Source organism: Pseudopodoces humilis, chromosome 24 (genome assembly GCF_049639895.1).
Source record: "Pseudopodoces humilis isolate 2021_Gansu_Grassland_sample_001 chromosome 24, ASM4963989v1, whole genome shotgun sequence".
Lineage (NCBI taxonomy): Eukaryota > Metazoa > Chordata > Aves > Passeriformes > Paridae > Pseudopodoces > Pseudopodoces humilis.
Window position 1 is genome coordinate 3854692 of NC_142223.1, and position 21249 is coordinate 3875940.

The 21249-nt window shown below is 59.7% G+C and overlaps 1 protein-coding gene across 5 annotated transcripts; it reads right to left on the reverse strand.

Annotated features, from left to right (window-relative positions):
- Positions 1 to 2846: 2846 nt before the first annotated feature.
- Positions 2847 to 21177, reverse strand: KCNAB2 (potassium voltage-gated channel subfamily A regulatory beta subunit 2). Of its 5 annotated transcripts, none has more exons than XM_005528337.3 (16): positions 21134 to 21177; positions 15663 to 15781; positions 15248 to 15289; positions 7340 to 7383; positions 6934 to 6971; positions 6677 to 6756; positions 6182 to 6226; positions 6000 to 6044; positions 5873 to 5916; positions 5661 to 5747; positions 4436 to 4521; positions 4096 to 4216; positions 3866 to 3960; positions 3555 to 3675; positions 3376 to 3464; positions 2847 to 3070 (listed from the first exon to the last, which is right to left on the reverse strand). In XM_005528337.3, exons 2-16 carry the CDS (start codon positions 15737 to 15739, stop codon positions 2981 to 2983), a joined length of 1104 nt encoding a protein of 367 aa, XP_005528394.1. In that variant the 5' UTR covers positions 15740 to 15781; positions 21134 to 21177; the 3' UTR covers positions 2847 to 2980. The 5 variants fall into 5 exon arrangements, with proteins under 5 accessions (XP_005528394.1, XP_087922714.1, XP_005528395.1 ...); XM_088066588.1 differs by lacking the exon at positions 21134 to 21177 and adding an exon at positions 18820 to 19502; XM_005528338.3 differs by lacking the exon at positions 15248 to 15289.
- Between the last annotated feature and the right edge of the window lie 72 nt (positions 21178 to 21249).

A 21249-nucleotide genomic window follows, 5' to 3' on the forward strand; every position in this document is an offset into this window, starting at 1 on the left:
GGGCCGTCTCTTTGTCCTCATGGTGTTTGAGCAAGCCCATGCCTGCTGCTGCCCTGCTGGAATCCCTGGCACTGCTGTGGTGTGGCTGGAGTTCCACATGTGCCGGGCTTGGGGCAGGCAGATGGAGGGGATGTGGGTGGGACAGAGGGGACAGCTGGAACTGGGATGGGGATACCTCGAGCGTGGTGACACCGGCAGCCGTAAGCAACGCCCCTGCATCCGCTTCGTGCTCTGTGTGTCCCGGTTTCTGTTCTGTGTTTTAATAAATCCTTTGGGAAGGATGTAGTGGAGTCTGGCAGGGGAAGGGATGGTGGTGCAGCCTTGGGGGGGGCCTGGCCATGGTCTTGGTACCCCTGATGTCCTGCACATGTCTCCACACACACACACACACACACATGTCCACAGACACAGACAGATGTCTACACACACATGCATGTACACAATGTGTGCACGTGGAGACACAGGAACATGCATACATGGACACTGACAGACCTGAGAATGTTGTGTGTATCTGCACAGATACTGTAACCTCTGCATGAATGCACATATATGTCTACATCACCCTCACACATGTGCCTCTTCATATACAGCATGTGTTGATCTGTGTACACACACGCAGATATGCACAGAACTGTAAGTTTTAGATCTGTGTGTGCATATATATCTTTATGTAAGCATACAGAGCTAGAAATACTGATTTATTTGGGTACTGCTATGTGGGTGTATCTGTGCATACACACCTGTATATTATACATGTCTATATAATGTATTTGTGGTTTTAATGCATGTGTATTTGTGTACATACAGACTTGTGAGTGTGTGTAGCCACAGGTATGGGTAGATAATGGATATATGTACATAGATCTATACATGGTATGGATGCATAGATCTATATTTAGATGTATATATACACATACATATACATCTGTATGTAAGAATACACATAAATGTGTGTTTTTGAGTATATGCACATGCATACACATACATGTGTAGATGTATCTATATATCTACACATCTCCATATCTATATCTCTGTATGGCTATATAGGTGTGTTGATCTTTGTGTATGGCTATACAGGTGTGTGTATGTGTACACAGACACATGTATTTGTAATTTTGATATATTTATACATAAGTGCAGGTAAATCCATGTACCTAAAGGTGTAGGTGTGTGGCTGTAGGAGGTATTCACACTGACTCTCAACCATATAGAGAGGGGAGCTCTGATGTCATGATTGGGGTCAAGAGAGACCCCCTGTGTTTGTACACACACACACATTTATAGTGGGCTGTAGGTGCAGCCATGGCTACACAGCAGATAAACACATACATTGTGCACAGAGCTCTCATTGTGCAGAGCTCAATGCACACATCTCACACACACTCCAGAGCTCACACACACTGTACAAAGCTCATACACGTGCCCAGAGTGCACAGTTTACGCACAGACAGTGCACAGAGCTCACACACACCACACAGAGCTGAGGGTTTGCACATATATTTACAATTTTTATATTTATGTGTGCAGAGATAGAGGAAACTGTATAAATGTATGTGGATATGGATACATATATATATAGGTATTGGCAAAATGTTTGTTCTGCACAGAGTACACAGAGAGCTATAAAGAGATACGTGTAGCTATAGTTATATTGTTCGCTCTATAGCTTTTGTATCATCTATCTCTCTGTATCTATCATATATGTATCCATATATATATATAGCTATAGCTAGACATACAGCTATATATATGTAGCTATAGCTATATCTAGATTACAAATATCTGTGCCCATGTGTGTATATGGCATATGTTTATAGATGTATAGAGACATGAGTGTATAGTTGAAGAGCTCGGTAGGGATATAGAGATATCTACACCGATATCTGTATATACACATCTATCTGCATATACACACATTTAAGTACATACCAGTAATTTTCATGTGTGCATATATCCATACAAACATGGGTGCTGCTCTAGCAATATATTTATATGGATATGCACGCATGTATACATTACATATATTGATCAATACATGGAACCATGTATGTCTATATATGCAAGCACATGTGTCTACATGTGTGTGCATATACATTATATATGTAATTTTCAGAGGTGTGTGTACACATCTACATACAGGTATCTGTATATGTAAATAGGTATTGATCTCTCAGAGGCTGATATCAGGGAGAGAGGTGGAGGTAGGGCTACATCTGTATCTACACCTGTCCGTGTGTGACTGTGTGTGTGTGTGTGTGTGTCTGTAGACACTCCTGTAATGGGAGTGTGTGGGTGCATGTGTAGAGGCTTTCAGTAGCTTTGTGCAGATACAGCCGAAGGCGTGTGTGGGCTGTGTTCACCTCCACAGCTGCTGTTTGCAAATCCACACGTCTGGACGTCCCCGCATGTCTGCACGTCCCTGCGTCTCCGTGTGTCCGTGCCCACACGCACTCCCCCGGCCCGGCCCCTCCCGCAGCAGAGCCCTGCCCCGTGCTCGGCCGGAGCACCCCAGGCTCTTCCCGTAGAGATCTCCCTCCCTGCCGGCATCCCACGCACCCCTTCCCCAGGATCAGGCGCTCCGTCCCGCGGTGCCGGCGGCGCAGGGCAGAGGCGAGGCCGGGGCGCAGGCTGGGGAACAGCTTCGTGTTGTCGGCCTCGTGGGCGTACAGCACCCGCGTGCCCCCCGCGCCCGCCGCCTCCGCCAACGCGGAGGCAGAGGAGCCACGCATGCAACGGGTCCCCGCGGCGGCTCCGGCTGCGGGCAGGCCGGCCGGGCAGCTCGGGGCTCGCCTCCCGCCGGCCGTCCCTGCGCCGCAGAGCCGGGCCGGGCGGCCGCGGCGCCATGTCCGGGGCAGCGCGGGCGGGAGCGCTGGCTCTCGGCGCTCGCGGTGCAAACCACACTCTCCACTTTGCTCCAACAAAGCGTAAGCAAGCGAACGGGCGGCGAGGGCTGCGCGGCGGGCGGCGTGCTCGCGCGCGCTTAGGATCTGTAGTCCTTCTTGCTGTATGGTTTGTTGCCCAGGATGCTATCGATCTCGTGGACGATGGAAGACGACAGCTTTGGAAGGACCTGCGGGGGATGGGGACAATGCTGGGAGTTGGGATTGTGACCCCGGTGTGCGTGGCAGGATGCTCTCCGCCTCCACCCCACCACGTTCGTGCCACAAGCCCCAGCTTGCTGGCTGGGTGACCCACTTAGGCAGAGCCTGAGTCAGGCCTGACCCTGCCCCCTCAGCCCAGCAAAGCCTTGTCTCTGCTTCTCGCCTTCACGACAAGCAAAACCTGTTATGGAGCTGGGTTTGCAACCCTCTTTTCCCGCACAGTGCAGCAGAGCAGTGAGTGCTGTGGGCAAATGTTGCTCTTGGGAGCACTGACCTGTATTGCTCCAATATTCTCCATCAGCTGGTCGGCATTGGAGGCCCCCAGTAAGACGGAGCTGACACCCTCGTTGCGCAGGCACCAGGCTGGGACAGGAGGGAGAGCAGAGCTTGAGCAAAGCCCAGATAACCCTGTTTTCACCCCCAGCTGTCCCACACTGTCCCCCATCTTCTTACCGATGGCAAGCTGGGGCAGGGTGCAGCCCAGGCGCTCAGCGATGGCCTGCAGCTCCTTCAGCTTTGCCTGCTGCCGCCGGCCCTCTTCACTCAGGATCTTGTCCTTCAGCCACTGGTATCCCTGGGGAATTGGAAGGGGTGTTGTGGTGGGATCAGGGTGCACCAGCACCTTTCACAGGCAGGGCATCCCCAAACTCCCTGGGTTGTGGCTCCTGGAGTTCCTTTTCCTGTAGGGACTTCACAAGGCCCCCAGCCCTACTCCCCCAGCTCTGTCCATCCCCGTGTGCCCTCCCAGCCCTGGTGCAGCTCACCTTCAGCGAGGCACGGGAGTAGGGGGGGATGCCCCCATCGTACTTCCCCGAGACAATGCCACAGGCCAGTGGGGACCAGGTCATGGCTCCAACACCTGGGGACAGAGCAGAATGGGGGATGACACTGCTGCTCCCAGCTCCCTCAGGGGCCTTGGCACCCGGCCTCAGCAGCACTGGGCTTGGGGAGCACTGTGCTTTGGGGGGCTGGGGAGAAATCCCCACTGTCATACCTATCTTGTGGAAGAGCTCAGGGAGCTGCACCTCCACCTTTTCCCGCTGGAACATGTGATACTCAGCCTGCTCACAGATCGGCGGAATCAGGTTGAACTGCCGGGCCACCGAGTACGCCTCCTGCAGAAGAGGAGCCAGGACCCTCAGCGCCCTGCCGCTCCCCCCGAGCCCCCTGCTGAACCCCCCAGCCAAGTCCTGAGTGGCCGCCCCAAAAAATAATTAAGGCTTAAGTGCATCTGCACACGCTTGGCTCCCAACGGCTGCTGTCTAATTAAATCAACGTCAGCGGCATCGCTGGGGCTGCTGTGCTGCAGCCGCCCCGGTCCCCTGGGCCCCTACCATGATCTCCATGGAGCTCCAGCGCGAGGTCCCCCAGTACATGGCCATCCCCTGGTTGATGACATGGGTCATGGCTCGCACTGTCTCTGCCGGGAGGGAAGGAGAGAGTGGCAGATGGGGTTTAGCAGGGGCTGCACTGGCAGAACGGGGCTTGCACCGCGTTGATGGATGGTGAGCATCCCACTGCCCAATGCTGCGGTGGGAACTGGGTGGTGTCCAGGGGATGCTTTCAGAAAAGCGGGATGGGGACAGAGGGAGCAGCAGCCACTCAGGATGTGCCAGGGACCACAGCCGACCTGACATGCTCACACGGTGCCAGGCTCTCCCTGCATGGAGAGCAGCCTGAGGCTTCTGCCAGTGGTCCCATGCCCTGTGGGGTTACCAGCACTGGCACTGCTGCAGGGGGAGGGACTGATGCATCACCCACACACAGAGACCCACGGAGGGAAGCCTGAACCCTGTGTGAGCCACTCAGGGGTCTTGGGGGGAGCCAGCCCTGAGCCATGCGGGCTGGGGCCAAGCCAAGGCGTGCTCCTGCAGCCAAAGGCAGGCAGCGGGGAGGGCTAGGGGCACGAGGCTCGCCCGGCTGGCACCGGGGCACACACCCCAGCATGCTCATAGCTGCCCTGGCAGGGAGGGACCCTGCTGCAGACCCCGGCATGTGCCAAGGGCACCCCACGGCAGGACCCTGGGGGTGGGAGCCTCTCTGCTTTTTGTCCTTTAAACTGCAGTACAGTCTGAAGGGCCAGGGGTGTGTCTGTGTTGTGCTGCCGCTGCCTCTGCATCTCATGGCGGGGTTTGCTTGAGAGGGTGGAACAAGGATGGGGGATCACAGAGGAGTGGGGGCTCTGTCCCAGGAAACACCGCTGGGACAGGCAGCGGCTGGCGGGCAGAGTGCGGGCAGGGAGTACCTTCTACGATGAAAGTCCTGGACTTGGAGGAACTAAATGGGTCCCCTGGTGATAAAAGAGAGATTTAGAGAAAGTGGAGTCACCGCTGCTGGGACAGGGGCAGTGACCTGCCACCGCACCGCCAACCCGCCCCGCTGCAGCCCAAGAGGGTCCTGGCACTGGGCAGGGGTGGCAGAAGTCTGGCACGAGTGGTGGCGGAGGAGCGGATTCTGCTCAGGAGGGAAAATGCCCTTGAAACACAAGCCTGGCGCAAACCAACCGCGACAGCAATGAAAGGCGGCGGGGAGGAGCATGGCACCATTGCGCACACTCACCTTCCATCGGCGTGTTGGGGTCGGGCCGGTTAGCAAACACCACGTCCACGTACTCCAGCTGCAGCCGCTCCAATGATGCCTTCAGACCTGCAGCATGGATGGGGCTGTCAGGTGAGCTGAGCCCCATGCTGCCAGCAGTGAGGCAGACGGTGAGGCACAGCCTGGCACCAGGGCCAGCAGCACCTGGCGAGTGCCCTCATCCCTCCCCCTACCTTCTATGATGTGTTTTCGGGACAGGCCCCTCTCTGTCTCGGCCCTGGAAAAGGAAAGGCGGGTGAGAGCCTGGGATGAGAGCCTGACCAGTGCCAGCTGCTCTGCTGGAGGGTTGGTGTTACCTACTTTCCTCCCCAGAAGATTTTGGTGGTGATGACCAGGCTGGACCGTCTGCAAGGAGAAAGAGAATCACTGGTGGTTGCACTTGTAAAGTCCCGTGCACCTTGCACACTCCTGCCCAAGGCTTCTCCACCAGTTTTCCCCAGCCCATCGGGACTTTTGCCAAATAGGGGTGGCATCTGGCTTACCTCCACCCTTTCTTCTTGATGATGTTCCCCAGCACCACCTCAGCCCTACAAGGGAAGGGGATATCAGCCATTGGCACCTGCGGCCATGAGGAGTGGTGGCAGTCAGCAGGGACAGCCCCAGACCCCAAGAGAATAAGAGGCAACTGCAGTTGGCTGTGGGGATGCTGCCCCTTGCTGTGGCGCCCAGAGCTAAACTGCCCCCAGTGCATGAGCTTGCTAATTTCAACTGAAAGCATGGGCACACGCCAATGCCCCTGGGCCAGCATGCCCTGGGTACAGCTGTGCTGGGAGGGTGCATGGCTGCACCTGCATGATACAGGCCACCACGCAAAGCCACCAGTACCACAACTCCCCCTGTGAGCAAGAGCTCAGAGCCCTGTCCTGGAAGCTGCTTTGCAGCTGGCAAACCTGGGAGACTCCCAGTGCCACTGTGATTTGGTGGGAGTCAGGGTGTAGGGTGAGACCTCTTTGGCACTGCCAGAGCAGGGTACCTACTTGCCAGCAGCATAGACTTCTGCCGTGTCGAAGAGATTAATGCCGTTGTCATAAGCTAAAGTCATCAGCTGCTCCGCCATCTGCGAGGAGAGAGCGGGGTCGGCCGAGAGCCGGTGCACGGGCGCGTGCGCAGAGTGCTGGTGAGCTCCGGCATGCCTCATGCGCCCAGGCCACAGCCGCAGCTGTGCTTACCCCATCCCTGCCCCACTCACCAAGGAAAGACTGGGGAGGGTTGGGGTGGAGGGGTGCAGCCTTACCTCATCTGTGATCTGCCCTCCGAAAGTCACCCATGTTCCTGCAGGAGAGAGAGAGGTGTGTGCATGGTGAATGTGGTGAACAACGAGCGCCGCCACCTCAAGCCCCTGGCCACCCACCCTGGCTCCCTCAGCACAGCCGTGGCACGTGGTGGCCACAGCTGGCCCTGCCGCGTGCACTGTGGTGCTCCCAGCATGGCCCAGTCGCTTCCTATCGTGTCAGAAAAAGAGAAAATAATTTGACAATTTCTGGGCCATGACTCAAAACAGCCGCAGGGCTGAGGAAAACCCTTTCCTTCCCTTTGCAAACATTGCCGGGGCAAGCGAGTGCTGCCCTGGCCCGGGAGTGCCGGCAGCTGCTGCGGAACTGAGGGGATGCCGAGGGGCTGTGGCAAACCCTGGCACTTACCCAGACCCAAGCAGGACACACGTAGCCCAGACTTCCCGAGGTTCCTGGAAGACAGAGACCATTAGGAAAGGTGCCAGAAAGCCCCAAAATGCTGTCTCATGCATCCTGCATGCCACCAAACACACTGGGTGCGAGGACTGGGAGGTGTGGTGGTGGCCCCTGGTCCCCATCGCCACCTGGGATGGTTCCAGGGACTGGGGAGTCCCTTCTCAACTGATTAACCAGGCTGGGCATCCCAGAGCTCAGTAATGGCACTGCCTGCACCTGCGCAGCGATGCCATGCCTGGCAGGGTTATAGGGAGAGCAGTGACCTCGTTAAAGCTGCTTCCTGTGATGAGGCTGGGGTGTCTGGCTGCCCCGAGAGTGCCGCTGGCACTGGGGAATGAGACTGGAGGAAGAGGAGCCGGCATGCTCATGGTCAGGACTGAAGCATCGCATACATGGCATGAGTTGTGCCTGTTCTCTGCATCGCACAGGGAAGCACAGGGCTCGCACCAGGCGAGGGTGCTCGGGAGTAGAGCAACATCCTGGAGAAATGGAGCACCCCAGAAAATCTGACCGGCACAAGGAACTGGAGAACAGCTTTCGGGAAGGGGGCCAGGCTGGCAGACGCCTTCGCCGTGGTGATGGAGAGCCAGTTACTTGTTAAAAATGACAAAGGCTCAAGAAATGAGCGTTAAAATAAATAAAGTGTAGGTGAGCCGCGGCAGCTCGCCCGCGCGGGTGTCGCATAGCAACTGGAGGCACCGCCACCGCCGGCACCGCCGACACGGGCACCGGCAGCCGGGCAGGGAGTGGCTGTGGCCCGGCCATGGGCAACCGTGGGCTGCACTGAGTCAGGGCAGCATCCCCCTGTGCTGCCAGTTATTGCCCAGCATCTGGAGGCAATGGCGCTCCCCCTGTCCTGCGGTGTTTTTAGAGCTTTTTGTGGCAGGGAGAGGTCATGGCCGTGGGCCAGTGGTGGTTCAAGCCCCCGTGAAGGTGGGTTGCCATGTGGAGTAGAGAGCACCTGCCTCATCCTGGACATTCCAAGAGCTTTGCTGGGGTTCCCCTGGGCAGGTGGCCATCGCTGCTCTCGGCATTACAGCCCAAAAGTGCGTTGACAGGCTGCCCAATAGAGATACTGGCAGACCTTGCGAAGGCCAAGCACTCCCCCACACTATGCTGTGGCCTTCCTATCCCATCCACTTGCTTGGAGAATCCCCCTGTGCCACTGTCCCTCCAGCAGTCACCAGTGGAGACTCCCGAGCTGATCACCCATTGCCTGGGAGAGGCTGTTGCTGGTATGCTCCTCCTCTGGATGAGGGCATGACTGTGGGGCAGGAGCACTGAGCCCTGAGGATGCCACCGCACATTGTCCCAGTACTGCTGTTACCACTGCAAGGGTTTGGTGTTTGAGAGCTGGACAGAACAGGACCAGCCCCCTCCCCAGTGCCCAGGTAAGGGGACTTGGCTGATTTGGATGACACTGGTGGGTGACAGCCAAGCTCACCCCAGCGCTCTGCTGGCCTGACACACTTTGTTGCCTAATGCTGGCACATCTGGGCTGCAGCGGAGGCACGCGGCCGCTGGCAGCTGGACCATGGCGTGCAGGCTCATCTTGGGGGGGGGGCTCTACCCTGTCCTGGGGTCCATGCTCATCCGGGGGAAGCCCCAGCCCCACACCTGGGTGCACACTCAGCCTCAATGGGGGAAGCCCTCAGTGCTCTGCCCAAAGCCAGGACATGGGGTGTGTGAGCCCTGTGGGTGCTGGCCAGGGGAGCCCCACATACACACACTACCCCGTTTCCAGAACCACCATGGGCAGCCAGAGCCGCTTATGGCTCTGCACTGGCTTCCCAGGGCACTGAGTCTCCAGCAGCACCGAAAGGATGCCATGGCAGCCCGGATTAACGCTACCGTGACTCCCAGACCCCCCCGGCTCGGCAGCCAGCCCGGCTTGGCAGACACTGAGGATGCTACTAATCCTACCCTTAATTTTAGGGTCCCTTCTCTCCCCCATCCTGAAAATTTTACGCGCGGCTGGATCAAAGCTGCCCTAAGGGGACAGGAGCAAACAGCGAGGAAGCGCACGGAGGCGCACGGTCAGCACTTTTAGCGACGAGAAACCGACAGAGCTGGACGCAAACCGGAGATCAGGGGAGTGCGGTGCCCCTGGCTCCCAGTCCCCCCTCGCCACCCCGATCACAGTGAGGAACAGGGAAAGCCCCAGGAGTGCCCGTTTCCTACCGGTATTTCATCCCCGGCTGCTTGACGCTGGAGTCACTGGAGGAGGGGGCGTTCTGCACCGAGAGCTGCCCCAGGCTGCGGGCCACCATGGCCACCGCGCGGAACTTGCCGCGGGTGCCGAGGCTGGGGCTGCCGGCATTCTGTCGGTTCAGCCGGTCCTCCGCGCTCCGGCTCTTGATGCTGTGCTCGGAGCACACAAAGGAGACCTGCATGCTGCTCCGGCGGGCAGCAGCGCCAGCTGCCTAAATTTAGCCGGCGCCCCGGGCGAGGCGGGGAGCTCCTCCCGCGCGCCGCCAACGTGACGGCGGGGGGCTGCGAGGCGGCGGGCGCGGAGCGCTCCCGTCAGCCCTCCTGCCCTCAATATTTGATGAGCTCAGGAAGAGAGCGAACGAGCGGCACGCGGGCAGGTGGGAGGGGCACAGCCGCTGCCGGTCCCCTCCGGAGTGGCCGTGGCGGGGCAGGACTCCCCTGCGCCCCGCTGGCCATCCTCCCGCGGGTACGGCTGCTGGCCCAGCCGCGGTTTAGGGCGCGGCGAGGGCTGAGGCTGCGGAGTGAAGAGGTCTTTCCTTGCCTCCCTCCGGCCATGCACAGTAAAGATTTCCCTACACGGGTCCGAAACCAAACCCTCTGGCAGCAACGCGTGTGCACCGCCAACCCCACGGCGGGGCGGCAGCGCAGGTGGCGGCGATGCCGATGGCTCCGCGGCAGAGCCCAGCTGTTGGCCGAAGTTGTCGCCCTCGGGGCCACAGCACCAGCAGCACATTCCCCCTATTTTTCCCAGTGCAAGCGAAGTCGAGTGAGGTGAATCCCAGCCTAGCACCTCCTGCCGAAGCAGGGACACAAGTCAGCACACTACAGCACCGTCCTGCTGCCAGCAGCACCTGCCGTGCCCCTCAGGATGGAGCAAAATGCAGCGACGGGGCTTGCAGGAAATTATGCACATTTGCCCCAAACCTAATGAAAAATCTTGTAATCTTCTCCGCTTCCCTCTCTCACAAAGCTCCTTAGCTGGTAATCCTACCAGCACCAGCGCCAGCTCCAGTGCGGGGGGGACCTGGCAGCAGTTGTCAGCCCCCAGAGGATGAGAAACCCCACAAATTTTGGTGGCAGCAGGGACATGCCCAAAGAAGGAGCACCTTTGGGGTGTCTGTGCCAGCTGCTCCCATCAATAAATAATGTCTCCATGAATATTAGATGGGCTCTTGCCACTGTGTAAATGTTATCGCGGTCATTGTGAGCGGAGGGGAACCTGGCCCGCGGCGCGGCACGGCATGGCATAGTGCAGCATGGCAGGAGCCGGCAGAGCTGCCAGCTCCTGGGGGCTTCGCTGCAGCAGGGGACAAGGGCCACCCCCTGTCACCGGAGAACAGGCACTGTCCTCAGCCCTGGTGTCCCCCAAAGCCTGAGCTGGGTTGCTGGGGGTGCTGGGCCCTGCACCTCATTGCCCCACCCGCAATGCTAGGGGAGAGTGGGGAGGGGTGTGTTGGGCAGAGCAGCCCTATCCCTCTGAGGGGCTGTGGCCACCACTCCAGCTTCCTGGAGTGTCCTCCTGACAAGGACATCGGCTGAAATCCTGATACACCTTTCACCAGGACCCACATGCAAAATTAATGAGGCAGCCGCTCTGTGATGCACACCCATCAGGCGGAGATGTACCTCTGTTAGACGGAGATTTACACCCATTAGGTGGAGATGAACCCCTGTCAGGCAAAGATGTACCCCCCCAGTCATGCAGAGATGTACCCACATCAGATGGAGATTTACACCTCTGAGGCAGAAACAAGAGCCTCTTTGGCGGCTGTTTGCTCCAGGTGCCTAATCTTTAAAGCTCAGAGGATGTTTGCATCTGCAAATGCCCAAAGAGCAAACAGGAATGTCAAGTGAGAAGCTCAAAGATCACCAAGTAGGAAAGTGCTAACGGCGCTGATCGGCTGCCGCCTCCCCGGCGCATGCCGTGCCAAGGGCATCGGCTCCTCCCAGCCTTGGCACGGCACAGGGGAGCCGAGGTGAGCTTAGGTGAGAGCCGTTCTCCTGACGAGGTGTCAAATCAGAACCAAGCAGCGTCCCTTGTGTCATCCCCTCACCTCGGCCCTCACCGCCCTCGCGGTGCTGCCTTACCTGTACTTCATGCCAGTGGCGTGGGCGGTACTGTCGGCCAGGGAGAGCCCGTGCATCCGCAGGAACTCCTCCAGAGTCTTCACCTGCGCCGCCGCCCGCACGTCCCGCAGCCGCCGCAGCTCCAGCCCGTCGGCCGCCCGGGGGGCTGGGGGCAGCCCCCACTCGGGGCTGGGCCGGCTGACCACGCTGCGCAGGCTCTCACTGTAGGTCATGGAGAGCATCCTGCCACCCGAGCGCGGGCTCTGCAGGCCAGCCACGCCACCAAACACTCTGTGGTGCTACGGAGAGAGCTGGGAAAGCACAACGTGGGCTCCCTTGCCACTCAGGGCACAGCCCTGCCCGCATTGCCACGCCGGAGTGGTGGGACCCACCCTTGCCAGGACAAAGCCGGTCTCTTCAGCAGAGCAAAGCTTGGTGTGGGAGCTGAAGCACAACAGGAGAAGCAGCAGGACACGGATGTGGCACAGTCCGTGTCTGAGGCTGCGGTGGTGCCTGCCACAGCTGCCCCAAGCCACGATGCAGCAGTGTGGCCCGTGGCCCGGCTGTGCTGGCTCCCAGCTTGCACTGTCTGGGCTGCACCGGTTTGCATCCCTGCAAGGGACGCAGTGGGCCCCAGGAACTGGCCGAGGCATGGTGAGCAGCTGGTGAGAATCTGGCACTGTGCGCCAGTGGGCAAGGAAAATCGGGATGGAAAAGGGATCCCCGTGGGGCTCCCTGGAAAGGGTGGACATGGGCAGAGGGTCTGTGGGCACTGGGTGCTCACTGTGCCTGCGTCACGCTGCCGCAATGTGCGCCACCAGCCAACACCTTCCCCACCACCGCGGCAGCGACCTCCCAGCCGGTGCGACTGCCGAAAATAGCCTGCCGCAGGGTGGGCTCCTCGCACACCCGAGTCCTTGCTGTCTCTATGGCTGGGACCTCACTGGCGGTGGCACCAGCATCGATTTCTGTGCCTCTCTCTGCAAATTCCCTTGTTTTTTTTCAGTGTCTGCAGGGAGCAGGGACTGGGGCCAAAACTGTGGCATTGGTGCCAGAGTGGCCACTGGGGATGCACTGTGACAGATCTGCACCAGCATCAGGCTCCAGCCAGGCGCCCACTGGTGGTTTTTTCTTTCCCTGTGAAGCTCAAATTGACAGTTGCAGGAGCCAAAAGTGAAGTGCTCTCTGCCACTGAGGTGTGACCACCAGAGGAAAGGAGAAGGAAACACAGAGGATATGGAGTAGCAGCTGGCCAAGTATGACCAAAATCCTGGGGGTCTCCTTTGGCATCCGGTGCTGTCAGAGACCACTCTGTGCTCCTCCTGCTTTGTAGGGGGGCTTGGGCCTGGAAAGCCAGGAGACATGGAAAGGAAATCTTTCCCTCTGTTGTGGCAAAGCTAAACAGAATCCTGGTCATTAGCCTCTTCCTGCCACACCTCAAAGCTGAAGACTGGACCCTGCACCTCCAGCACCAGCCCTTCTCCGTAGCTGGTAGCTTTAATTAGGGCAGTGCTGGCGGCTCCTGCTGGGTATGGGCATCTCCTTATTCCCAGTGGGATCTCCTTGCCCTGGTAGGATCCTCTCACCTGACAGCAGCAAGAAGAAACCTGAGCAGGCTGCACCACTGCTCTACAGCAGCAAAACGGTTGCAGCAAGCAGAGCTAGGGGTTTGATCTGTGCTGCTCTGAGGAACGGGGTGGGAATCCACCGGCTGCCCTATCTTGACACTTCCCTGATTTTTGGCAGAACAGAACTGGACGGCCGAGAGAGTGCAGAGGTGGTGGGTGCCTTCATGGCCATTTGATAGCAGAAATCCCAGTGCTCCTGGGATGAGAGGCAGCAGGGCTGCAGGATCTGCCAAGGATAAGCTGTGCCATGCCCAAGCGGGAGAGGCTGTTTTGCGAGGAAGGAGCAGGGATGGGGGACAGAGCGCAGGCTCTGTGGGATAACGGCACTGTTAGCAGCGTCAACAAGTGGGCGACAGGCGGGGCAGCTGCCCGGAGAGATGTCTGGCCAGCCTGGCTTGCCAAGCTGGGAAATTGGCAGCCACCAGCCTGCCTAAAGCCAGGAAAGACCCCAAACTCCGATAGAAAACCACCCTAAGCCATCAAATCCCAAGTCACCCTGCACGGAAAATCTTCCCTGCTGCCCGCAGCGGCTACCCCATGATCGTGCCCGTCCCCGCTCATCGCCCACCGTGCCCAGCCCCGCTCCCCGCCCGCGCTGCCGGCTCCGACTCACCGCGCCGGGGAAGCTGCTCAGCAGCAGCGCAGCTCTGGGCGGCCGGGCTGCCCCGGGGCAGATATACGAGCCGCGGTCGCCGCGTTGTTTTGCATTAGGGGAGTGTCGGAGCTTGGCGTCCAAAGCACTTGGCGGCTGCGCCGGGCCCCCAGCGCCCGGCTTCTCGCCGCGCTCCATTAGCCCTATTAGGGGATTTTCTTCCTTGCGAAGGGGAGTTAAATTATTCATGGCGCTTCACTAAAAGCCCGAGGATGTGCCGCTGCTTTATCAATGCTGGCACCGCCGCCCCTCGCCCTGCGGTGACAGGTCCCCCTGTCACCAGCACACAGGGCAGTGGGGACAGCTCCACACTGGGGTCATCAGGGAGCTGAGACGGTTCCCTGCAGCAGGCACAGCCCTCCTGTGGTCCCCGCGGCAATGGAGTCGGAGCTGGTCTGAGACAGGACTGAAAGGCAGCCTCCGCCAGGAGGGAGCCCCGAAACAGAACTGAGTGATGAACACAGGTGGCTGCTGCCTGAAGGCAGCCTACAGACAAGCTCCTGCCTGCTGGCCTTGGGAGCCTTTTGCACCAGATGTGTCCAGTGGTTTAGGCCAGTTTGGCAGCAAAAACTTGCCCGTAGCCGGGGCTCGGCAGTGCTGGTGGCAGCACTAGGATGGACGCTGTCAGTGCCACTGAGCCATCTCATTGCTGGCTGGTCTCACCTCCTCCTGTCAAGTGTGGGATGGAGTGGGGAGGGGACACGGTTCCGTCAAGGGGCAGCCCCTGGTCCCCCACCCCACAGCAGCCAGGCCAGACCCAGTCCCACACCACTGGGCTGTTGTGGCCCTGGGAGCACTGGAGCAGCTGCTGGCAGAGTGTGTGAGGAAGCACCGCCCTCGCTTCAGACGGTAAAAGGGTGATGGGGGCGATTGTTGCCTCCTGTACCACTTAATGAGACTGCTTCTAATAGCAGGAGCTGTGGAGCAGCTGGCTGGTTTCCCAGAGCTGCTCTTGGGAAAAGCCAGGGACTTCTCCAGGCACAGCACTGGCATGGGACGCTCCCCCCAAACTGAGCACAGCCCCACACCCCACAGTGGCTGCCCCCCACACCCATGTGGCCACACTCTGCCACTTGGACAGCCCATGAGGATGGTCTCCCCCACCCAGCCACACCTCAGGGTCCCCACATCGCACTCCCGAACCCACGAGCAGGTGATGAGATGCCACACCTGTGATGCCCATCCCACCCAGAGAGACCCTGGCACACTGGGCAGGGCACTCTGTGCTGGCATTATCTGGGTATGGCAGGGGCCATAGCCACTTGCTGGGGGGATTTTGGGGTGGGGGAAGGGCCTGGTTACCTGTAGAACTGGAGCTGGCGCTTGGGGCTCCCGTATCTTGCACTTCCGACAGCAAAGGGGAGAGAGAAGAAAGATGCTACAAACCCCATTAGAAAGGAGGAGTGGGGGTAAGTGGCAGGGTCAGTGGCTGTGGGAAGGGTCAGTGGCACCCACCCATGTCACATCACAGTGGACAGTGCAGCAGGCACTGGCACGACCCTGAAAGTGCCCCCTATGCCCATAACAGGCACCAGTGCCCAAAAAGCTGCTATTGCCGCTGCTATGTGGGGATTTTGTGCCAGAAGTTTTTGCATGAAGCATGCTGGGGCAGATTAGGAGTATCAGGGCAGTTTCAGGGAGTGTGGTGGTTCTGGGTTGCCACAGGCTTGGGTTTGAATCCCCACAGAGTCGCCCCAGCACAGCTCTACACCCTTACCTGTAAATCATCCCTGGGGAGCCCGTCTGCCGCAGCGAGAGTCGCGCTGGGGAGTCAGTGGTGGATTCGGGATACATGGAGCCAGCCTGGGCTCCCCGGAGCCACTCGCCGCCTCACCCCTGCCACAGGGGAAGAGGAAAAGAGGAAGAAGTGAGTTTTTTTTGGGGCACGCGCATGACAGCGCTTCCTGTTGCAGGAGATCTCGAACTGAACGGGCATGTGGCATTGGCAGAGACATGGGCATGGCAGCTCTGCCAGCCTCAGACCCTGGGGCTCATACCCTGACCCACTGATCCCAAAGCCACCTTGCCTCAGGCCTGTCCCTCTGACTTCCCAGCTTGGCTGCTCTCTCCAAACTTGGGGTTCCTGAGATCTCAGGAAATGGTGAGGAAATATGGGTCTGAAAAGTGAAACATTCTGAAAACCCCGAAGCCATCCCTGAGGGTCCCTCTGAAAAGGACAAGCTAAGGGGAGGAAAACAGTCTGGCTTTTCCTGCAGCCCACATGTGACTGTGTGCACAGGGGTGAGTGAGCTCTAAGGGAAAGGAGGGCTCACCCTCAGGCACCCCTGACCCTCCTTGTCCCTGTCCCCATGCCAGGGGCATCCAGCATGACTCCCTGGGAGCTGTGCTCCTGCTCCTGCGACACTGTCAGCAGTTTCCAGTATCACAGAAAACAATGACACTTCCCTACAGAACTGGGGCTGGGATTTAAATTTATCTCATCTTTCTTTAGGCCAGTGAGATGCCATCTTTACACTGCAGATCACAAGCTGCTGTTTCCCACATGGGGACTGAGAGATCTGTGGGCTCACTCGCAGCTGCCCTGAGCTCAGCAGGAGCATGGCTTTACAAAGTGTGCTCATGTCCTGGCACGCATCCCGCCTGCATCCTGGCACAGCATGCCTGCATCCTGCATCCCTCCCGCATTCTGGCACAGCATGCCTGCATCCTGGCATGGTGTGCCTGCATATTGCATCCTGCCTGCATCCCAGCAGGACATACTTGCATCCTGCATCCACATCCTGCATCCCTCTTGCATCTCAGCACAGTGTGCCAGCATCCTGCATCCCTCCCGCATCCTGCATCCCTCCGGCATCCCGGCCCGGCGTGCCTGAATCCCGGCGCAGCCCCTGCAGCCCACGCAGCCCAATGGCAGCAGCTGCGGCAGCCGATCCCATCCCCGCGGAGCCGCCCACCGCAGCTCCCGGCCGGGCTGCAGCCCCCGGCACAGATCCCCATTGCCCTCCTCCCGAGCGCTGCAGGAGTACATCTCCCTTAGCCACAGCCGCGCTGGAGCCGGAGCCCAGGCAGCCTCAGTAAAGCCGGGTTTATCTTAGAGAAGTCAGGAGGGAGCTGCTCTCTCTCGAATCCGCAGAGCTGACCTGAGCCCAGAGCAGGACCCTGCCGAGCCCTACAACCAGGACCCAGCTGAGCCCCCCAAGCCCTTGTGACCCCCCGGCTTCTCCTGGCTGCTGCGAGTGTTGGCTCCGCAGCTCCCGTGGCCTCGCCTGGCAGTGGGCAGCTGCCTGCAGCAGTGCTGGGTCAGCAGCCACCACTGGCCGGGCACTATTCTACCTGCTCATGCCAGCTGCGCCAAACTTCGTTAGCCTCGGCAAAACAAAGCTAAGGGAAGCAGGGAAGCTGGGGGATGCCTGCAGGGGGGATAGCCGGACCCCGTGTCCCAGTGCAGCCATGCAGCTCCTTGCTTGCACTGCCACAACCCCGGACTCCTGCATGGCTCAGGACTGGCCGATTCAATATCCCAGGGGGCTGCGGTGCCAGGAACTTAGATCTCTGCAATTTTCAGCAGAACCTGATGCCTCTTCCCTGCTGCCTCTCAGCAATGCTGTGGGGACCAAGTGCAGTGGCTGGCAGGTCTCTGGCAGTGCTAGAGGGACTTTGCTGGCAAGCATAGCTGGACCACGGGCACACGGGTCAGGGCTCTACACCCTGAAGAGCCAAAGTGTGAAATGGCCTTTGGGCCAATTAATCCCTCTGAGCTCTCTGAGCCAAAGGCACTACCAAAAATCCAATGCCCTCTGTGTCAGCAGCTTGGTGCTTCCCTGAGACTGCTCCTGCACCTTCAGCTTCCTCATGGCACAACTCAGCTGTGAGTTTGCAACTGCAGGAGTTTTGGCAGTGGCCTGAGAGGGAAGAAAAGTGTTTTCTGCAGGATGCACCCAGGAGCCAGGTGAAGGAAACAGTCATGATTTGTGCTCCCACCAAGGTCCATTCCCATCCCTGGTAGCACAGTGTGGTACAGGAGTGTGGGTGCTGTGACATGCAGGGAAGCCCCTGGGAGCTGGGCCAGAATGGAGAGGACTACATACTGCAGCCTGCCAGAGTAGGAGTGGGTGAAACTGGACATGGAATTAATGTGAATGTAGGGGCATTGCTGCTTCTAGTGAGCCTGATCCTCCAAGGGTGAAGCCCTGGGGCAGGGAGAACTGGGGGACACTTGCCCTGGGCACCCCAGCGTCCTGCCCAAGTCAGGTGAGGGATGCAGGTAATGTCGCAGGGAGCAGGTGCCTGTCACCCTTATTTCTCCCCTTTTTCCACTGTGTTTGCAGCAAATGCCCCCCTCCACGCCACGGGGAAGGTGACTTTATCTCAATGACTCACGCTGCCCTGCTCTGTCGCCTCGGCACCTCCTGCCACCTCCTGCCGTCACCTCTGCGCTCATGCCCCGTGCTGGTCCCGTGCCCCCCCCCCCCCCCCCCCGCACCGGCGCCGCAGGGATCCGCAGAGCAGCAGCCCTGCCCCTTCCTTTGGCCCGGGAGCCTCTGTTCTTTGTTGCAGCGCAGCATCTCCCAGCCCACCGAGCCCCTCCGACCGGCCGGGTGGGCTCCCGCGCCTTGCGCAGCCCATCCTCACGACACCGCGGCAGGCGGGCGCTGGGGACTCAGCTGCGACACGTGAGGTCGCCCGTGACCGCCGAAGCGCCGGCACCGGCGCTGCTCAGCTGCCCGAGTCAATGACACAGCCCAAAAGCACACGGGGCATGTCGGCCGGGGTTATTCCGGCTTTGCCGTCACGTACACCAGAGCCAAAGTAACGGGGTCCATCGGGCTGCCCGCGGGTCCCTGGTGTGCGACACTGCCCGTTCCCCACTGCGCCGCGGCGGCTGCCCCGCCGTCACCCAGCACCGCACCTACCTGTCTCCGGTGCTCGGACGGAGGGCGATGAGCGGTCGGGAGACACAAGGCAATGAGTCTATCCCGGCTGCCGCCGGGCTGCGGGCTCTGCGGGTCTCGGGAAGCGGCGCCGGTGCCGGCGCAGAGCAGCTGCTACAGCCGGCGGCAAGCGCAGCGGATGACGGTTCCTACCCCATTCCCGCTCAGTCCCCGGAAAAGGTGTCTGGCAGAGGGGGAAGGCGAGCCCTCCGCGCCCCGGGATGCGACAGCACCCAAAGATGCTGCAGAGCCTTCCCTGCCGCTCTCACATCCTGACTCGGCAAGTTTGGCTCCGCCGGTGGCTGCAGCCGGCTCCCGATCCCGCCGGTGCCTTAACCGTGTCGGCGCCGCAGCCCGGCACCGGCAGTGCGTGGGCGAGCGAGCGGCTGCCACCAGCCGCCCCTGCGCAGCTCAGGCGGGGGAAGGCTCGTCCGGGGCCACGGGGAGCCTGGGCAGGAGCTGCATCATCGCTGCTTTAAATCGCGCCGGGTGTGCTTCTCTTAAAATAATCAAATACAGCGTCGGCAGTGATGCTGCGGGACTGCCTCCAGCACCAGGGTCACCCGGCTGCCGCGTTCTGCCACTGGCCACCCATCCTCCTCGCGCTCATCACGCCTTCTCAGTGCTTTTGGCTTTTTGGCTATCTTGGGCAGAAAAACCACCCTGGAGCGTGCCACCTCAGTAACTGGAGCAGGCTGGTCCCTGTGGCAGCACAACTCAATGATCCCGCAGTGATAACAATACCAATGCAGCTGGATCTAACAGGAAAACTAGAGGCCAAGCCAAGCAAAAAGGGGTCAGGGTTTGGGACAGGCTGCTCACGCAGTGGTGCTCTGGCAGCTATAAATTAGGGAAACCTGGTTCCTCTCCCTCAGCCGAATCCTGTTCAGCTTCATGGCAGCATCTTGGCACTTCTTCTGCATTTCAGCACGGTCCTGGCAGTGATGGGGCCAATAAACACACTGCCTGCTCCAAACCATGCTGACACCAACAGGGACCACTCAGCACTGCCAGGGTGGGTGATCCCAGCAAGCTGTCTGCTTTCCATGCCACAGCATCTCCAGGAACAGCCAGTAATGGGCAGGGAAGGTCATATACCCCGTCCCATTTGAGGATGCTCCCAGCACCAGCCCATCAGTGGCTTTGCTACCCCCACAGATGGTGGGAGCCATGTGCCAAGTCGATCTACTCCCGCTCCATGATGCATCTGACCCACAGACCTGCAGGCTATGAGCGGGAGGTGACAGCTGGCCCTGCCACCCTCCTCATCAAAACAATAATAGTAATAACTAATAAAACCAGCAGCTCTCTTGAATACGCCATTGGCAGCTCCGTATAGAGGCATTTTCTGCTCACCAGCTGGAAAATCACTGCATATATTCAACAGGCCTGTATAGGGGATGTGATAGAGACTGGATACATCTCGCCCAGCCTGCTCTGGCACTCACCCACGGTGCTGCGCCGCGGCTCCCAGCAACGCTTGGGGAAGAAACCTGTGGTTTTGGGAAGCAGGCTAGGTGCCCTGCCCACACCTGCCAGCAGCACAGACCATGTCTCACCTGGATGAGAGCCTGCAGTGCCTGTGCGAGCAGTCTTGTGCTGGCCGCAGGCTAAACAGGGCTGGGGGCCTAAGGGGATCCCCATCATTAGGAAAACATCCCCCAAAAAATGGAGGCTGGCAAGAGAGAGGCTCATGAGTTTTGGGCCTGGAAAAAGAAATGGTGAGGCAGCGGCAGCAGCATCTGGGCTGCGAGGTCACAGGGCTTGGGGCTCCTTCCATCCACAGCACTGTGGTCACCGCACCAAAGCGAGACAAGGAATGGACTAAGAAACGGCATCAAACTGAAGGAAGCTGAAGGAACTGCGACGTTTGACTCACTGTGCGCAAATCGGCTCGGGGGAAAATCCAATATTCCCACCCCCGTGTCACTGGGGCTTTGCCGGCAGCTGACACCGTGTCACTGGGGCTCCTACCCTGCCGCTCCCGGTGAACGGTGACAGGCCACAGGCCGCAGGCCACCGGAGCATCACGAACAGTGTTCACCTGGCCTTGTTGCAGGATGAAGGGATTGCCGACCTCCCCCCCTCCCCGCACAGCCCAGCGTCCCACTGGGCCGAGAGCAGGCGGCGGCGCGAGAGCCCCTCTCTCCGCATCAGCGAGCGTCGGGAGGGGCGTGCGACGTGGTGGCCTCGCCCGTAGCCCTGCCCGCGGCCCTGCCCGGTTCCACCATCCCCGCCACCTCCCGGCCCCGACCCCGGCCCCGGCCCCGGCCCCGCTCCCCCCGCGCCCCCGCACCTGCCCCGCGTCCGCCGCTCCCGCCGCTCCGCCGCCCGCCCTCGTGGGGGGCGGCACCGCCCCGCCGCGTCTGGCCCCGCCCCTCCCGCCGCCCATTGGCCGCGCCGCCCGCCTCT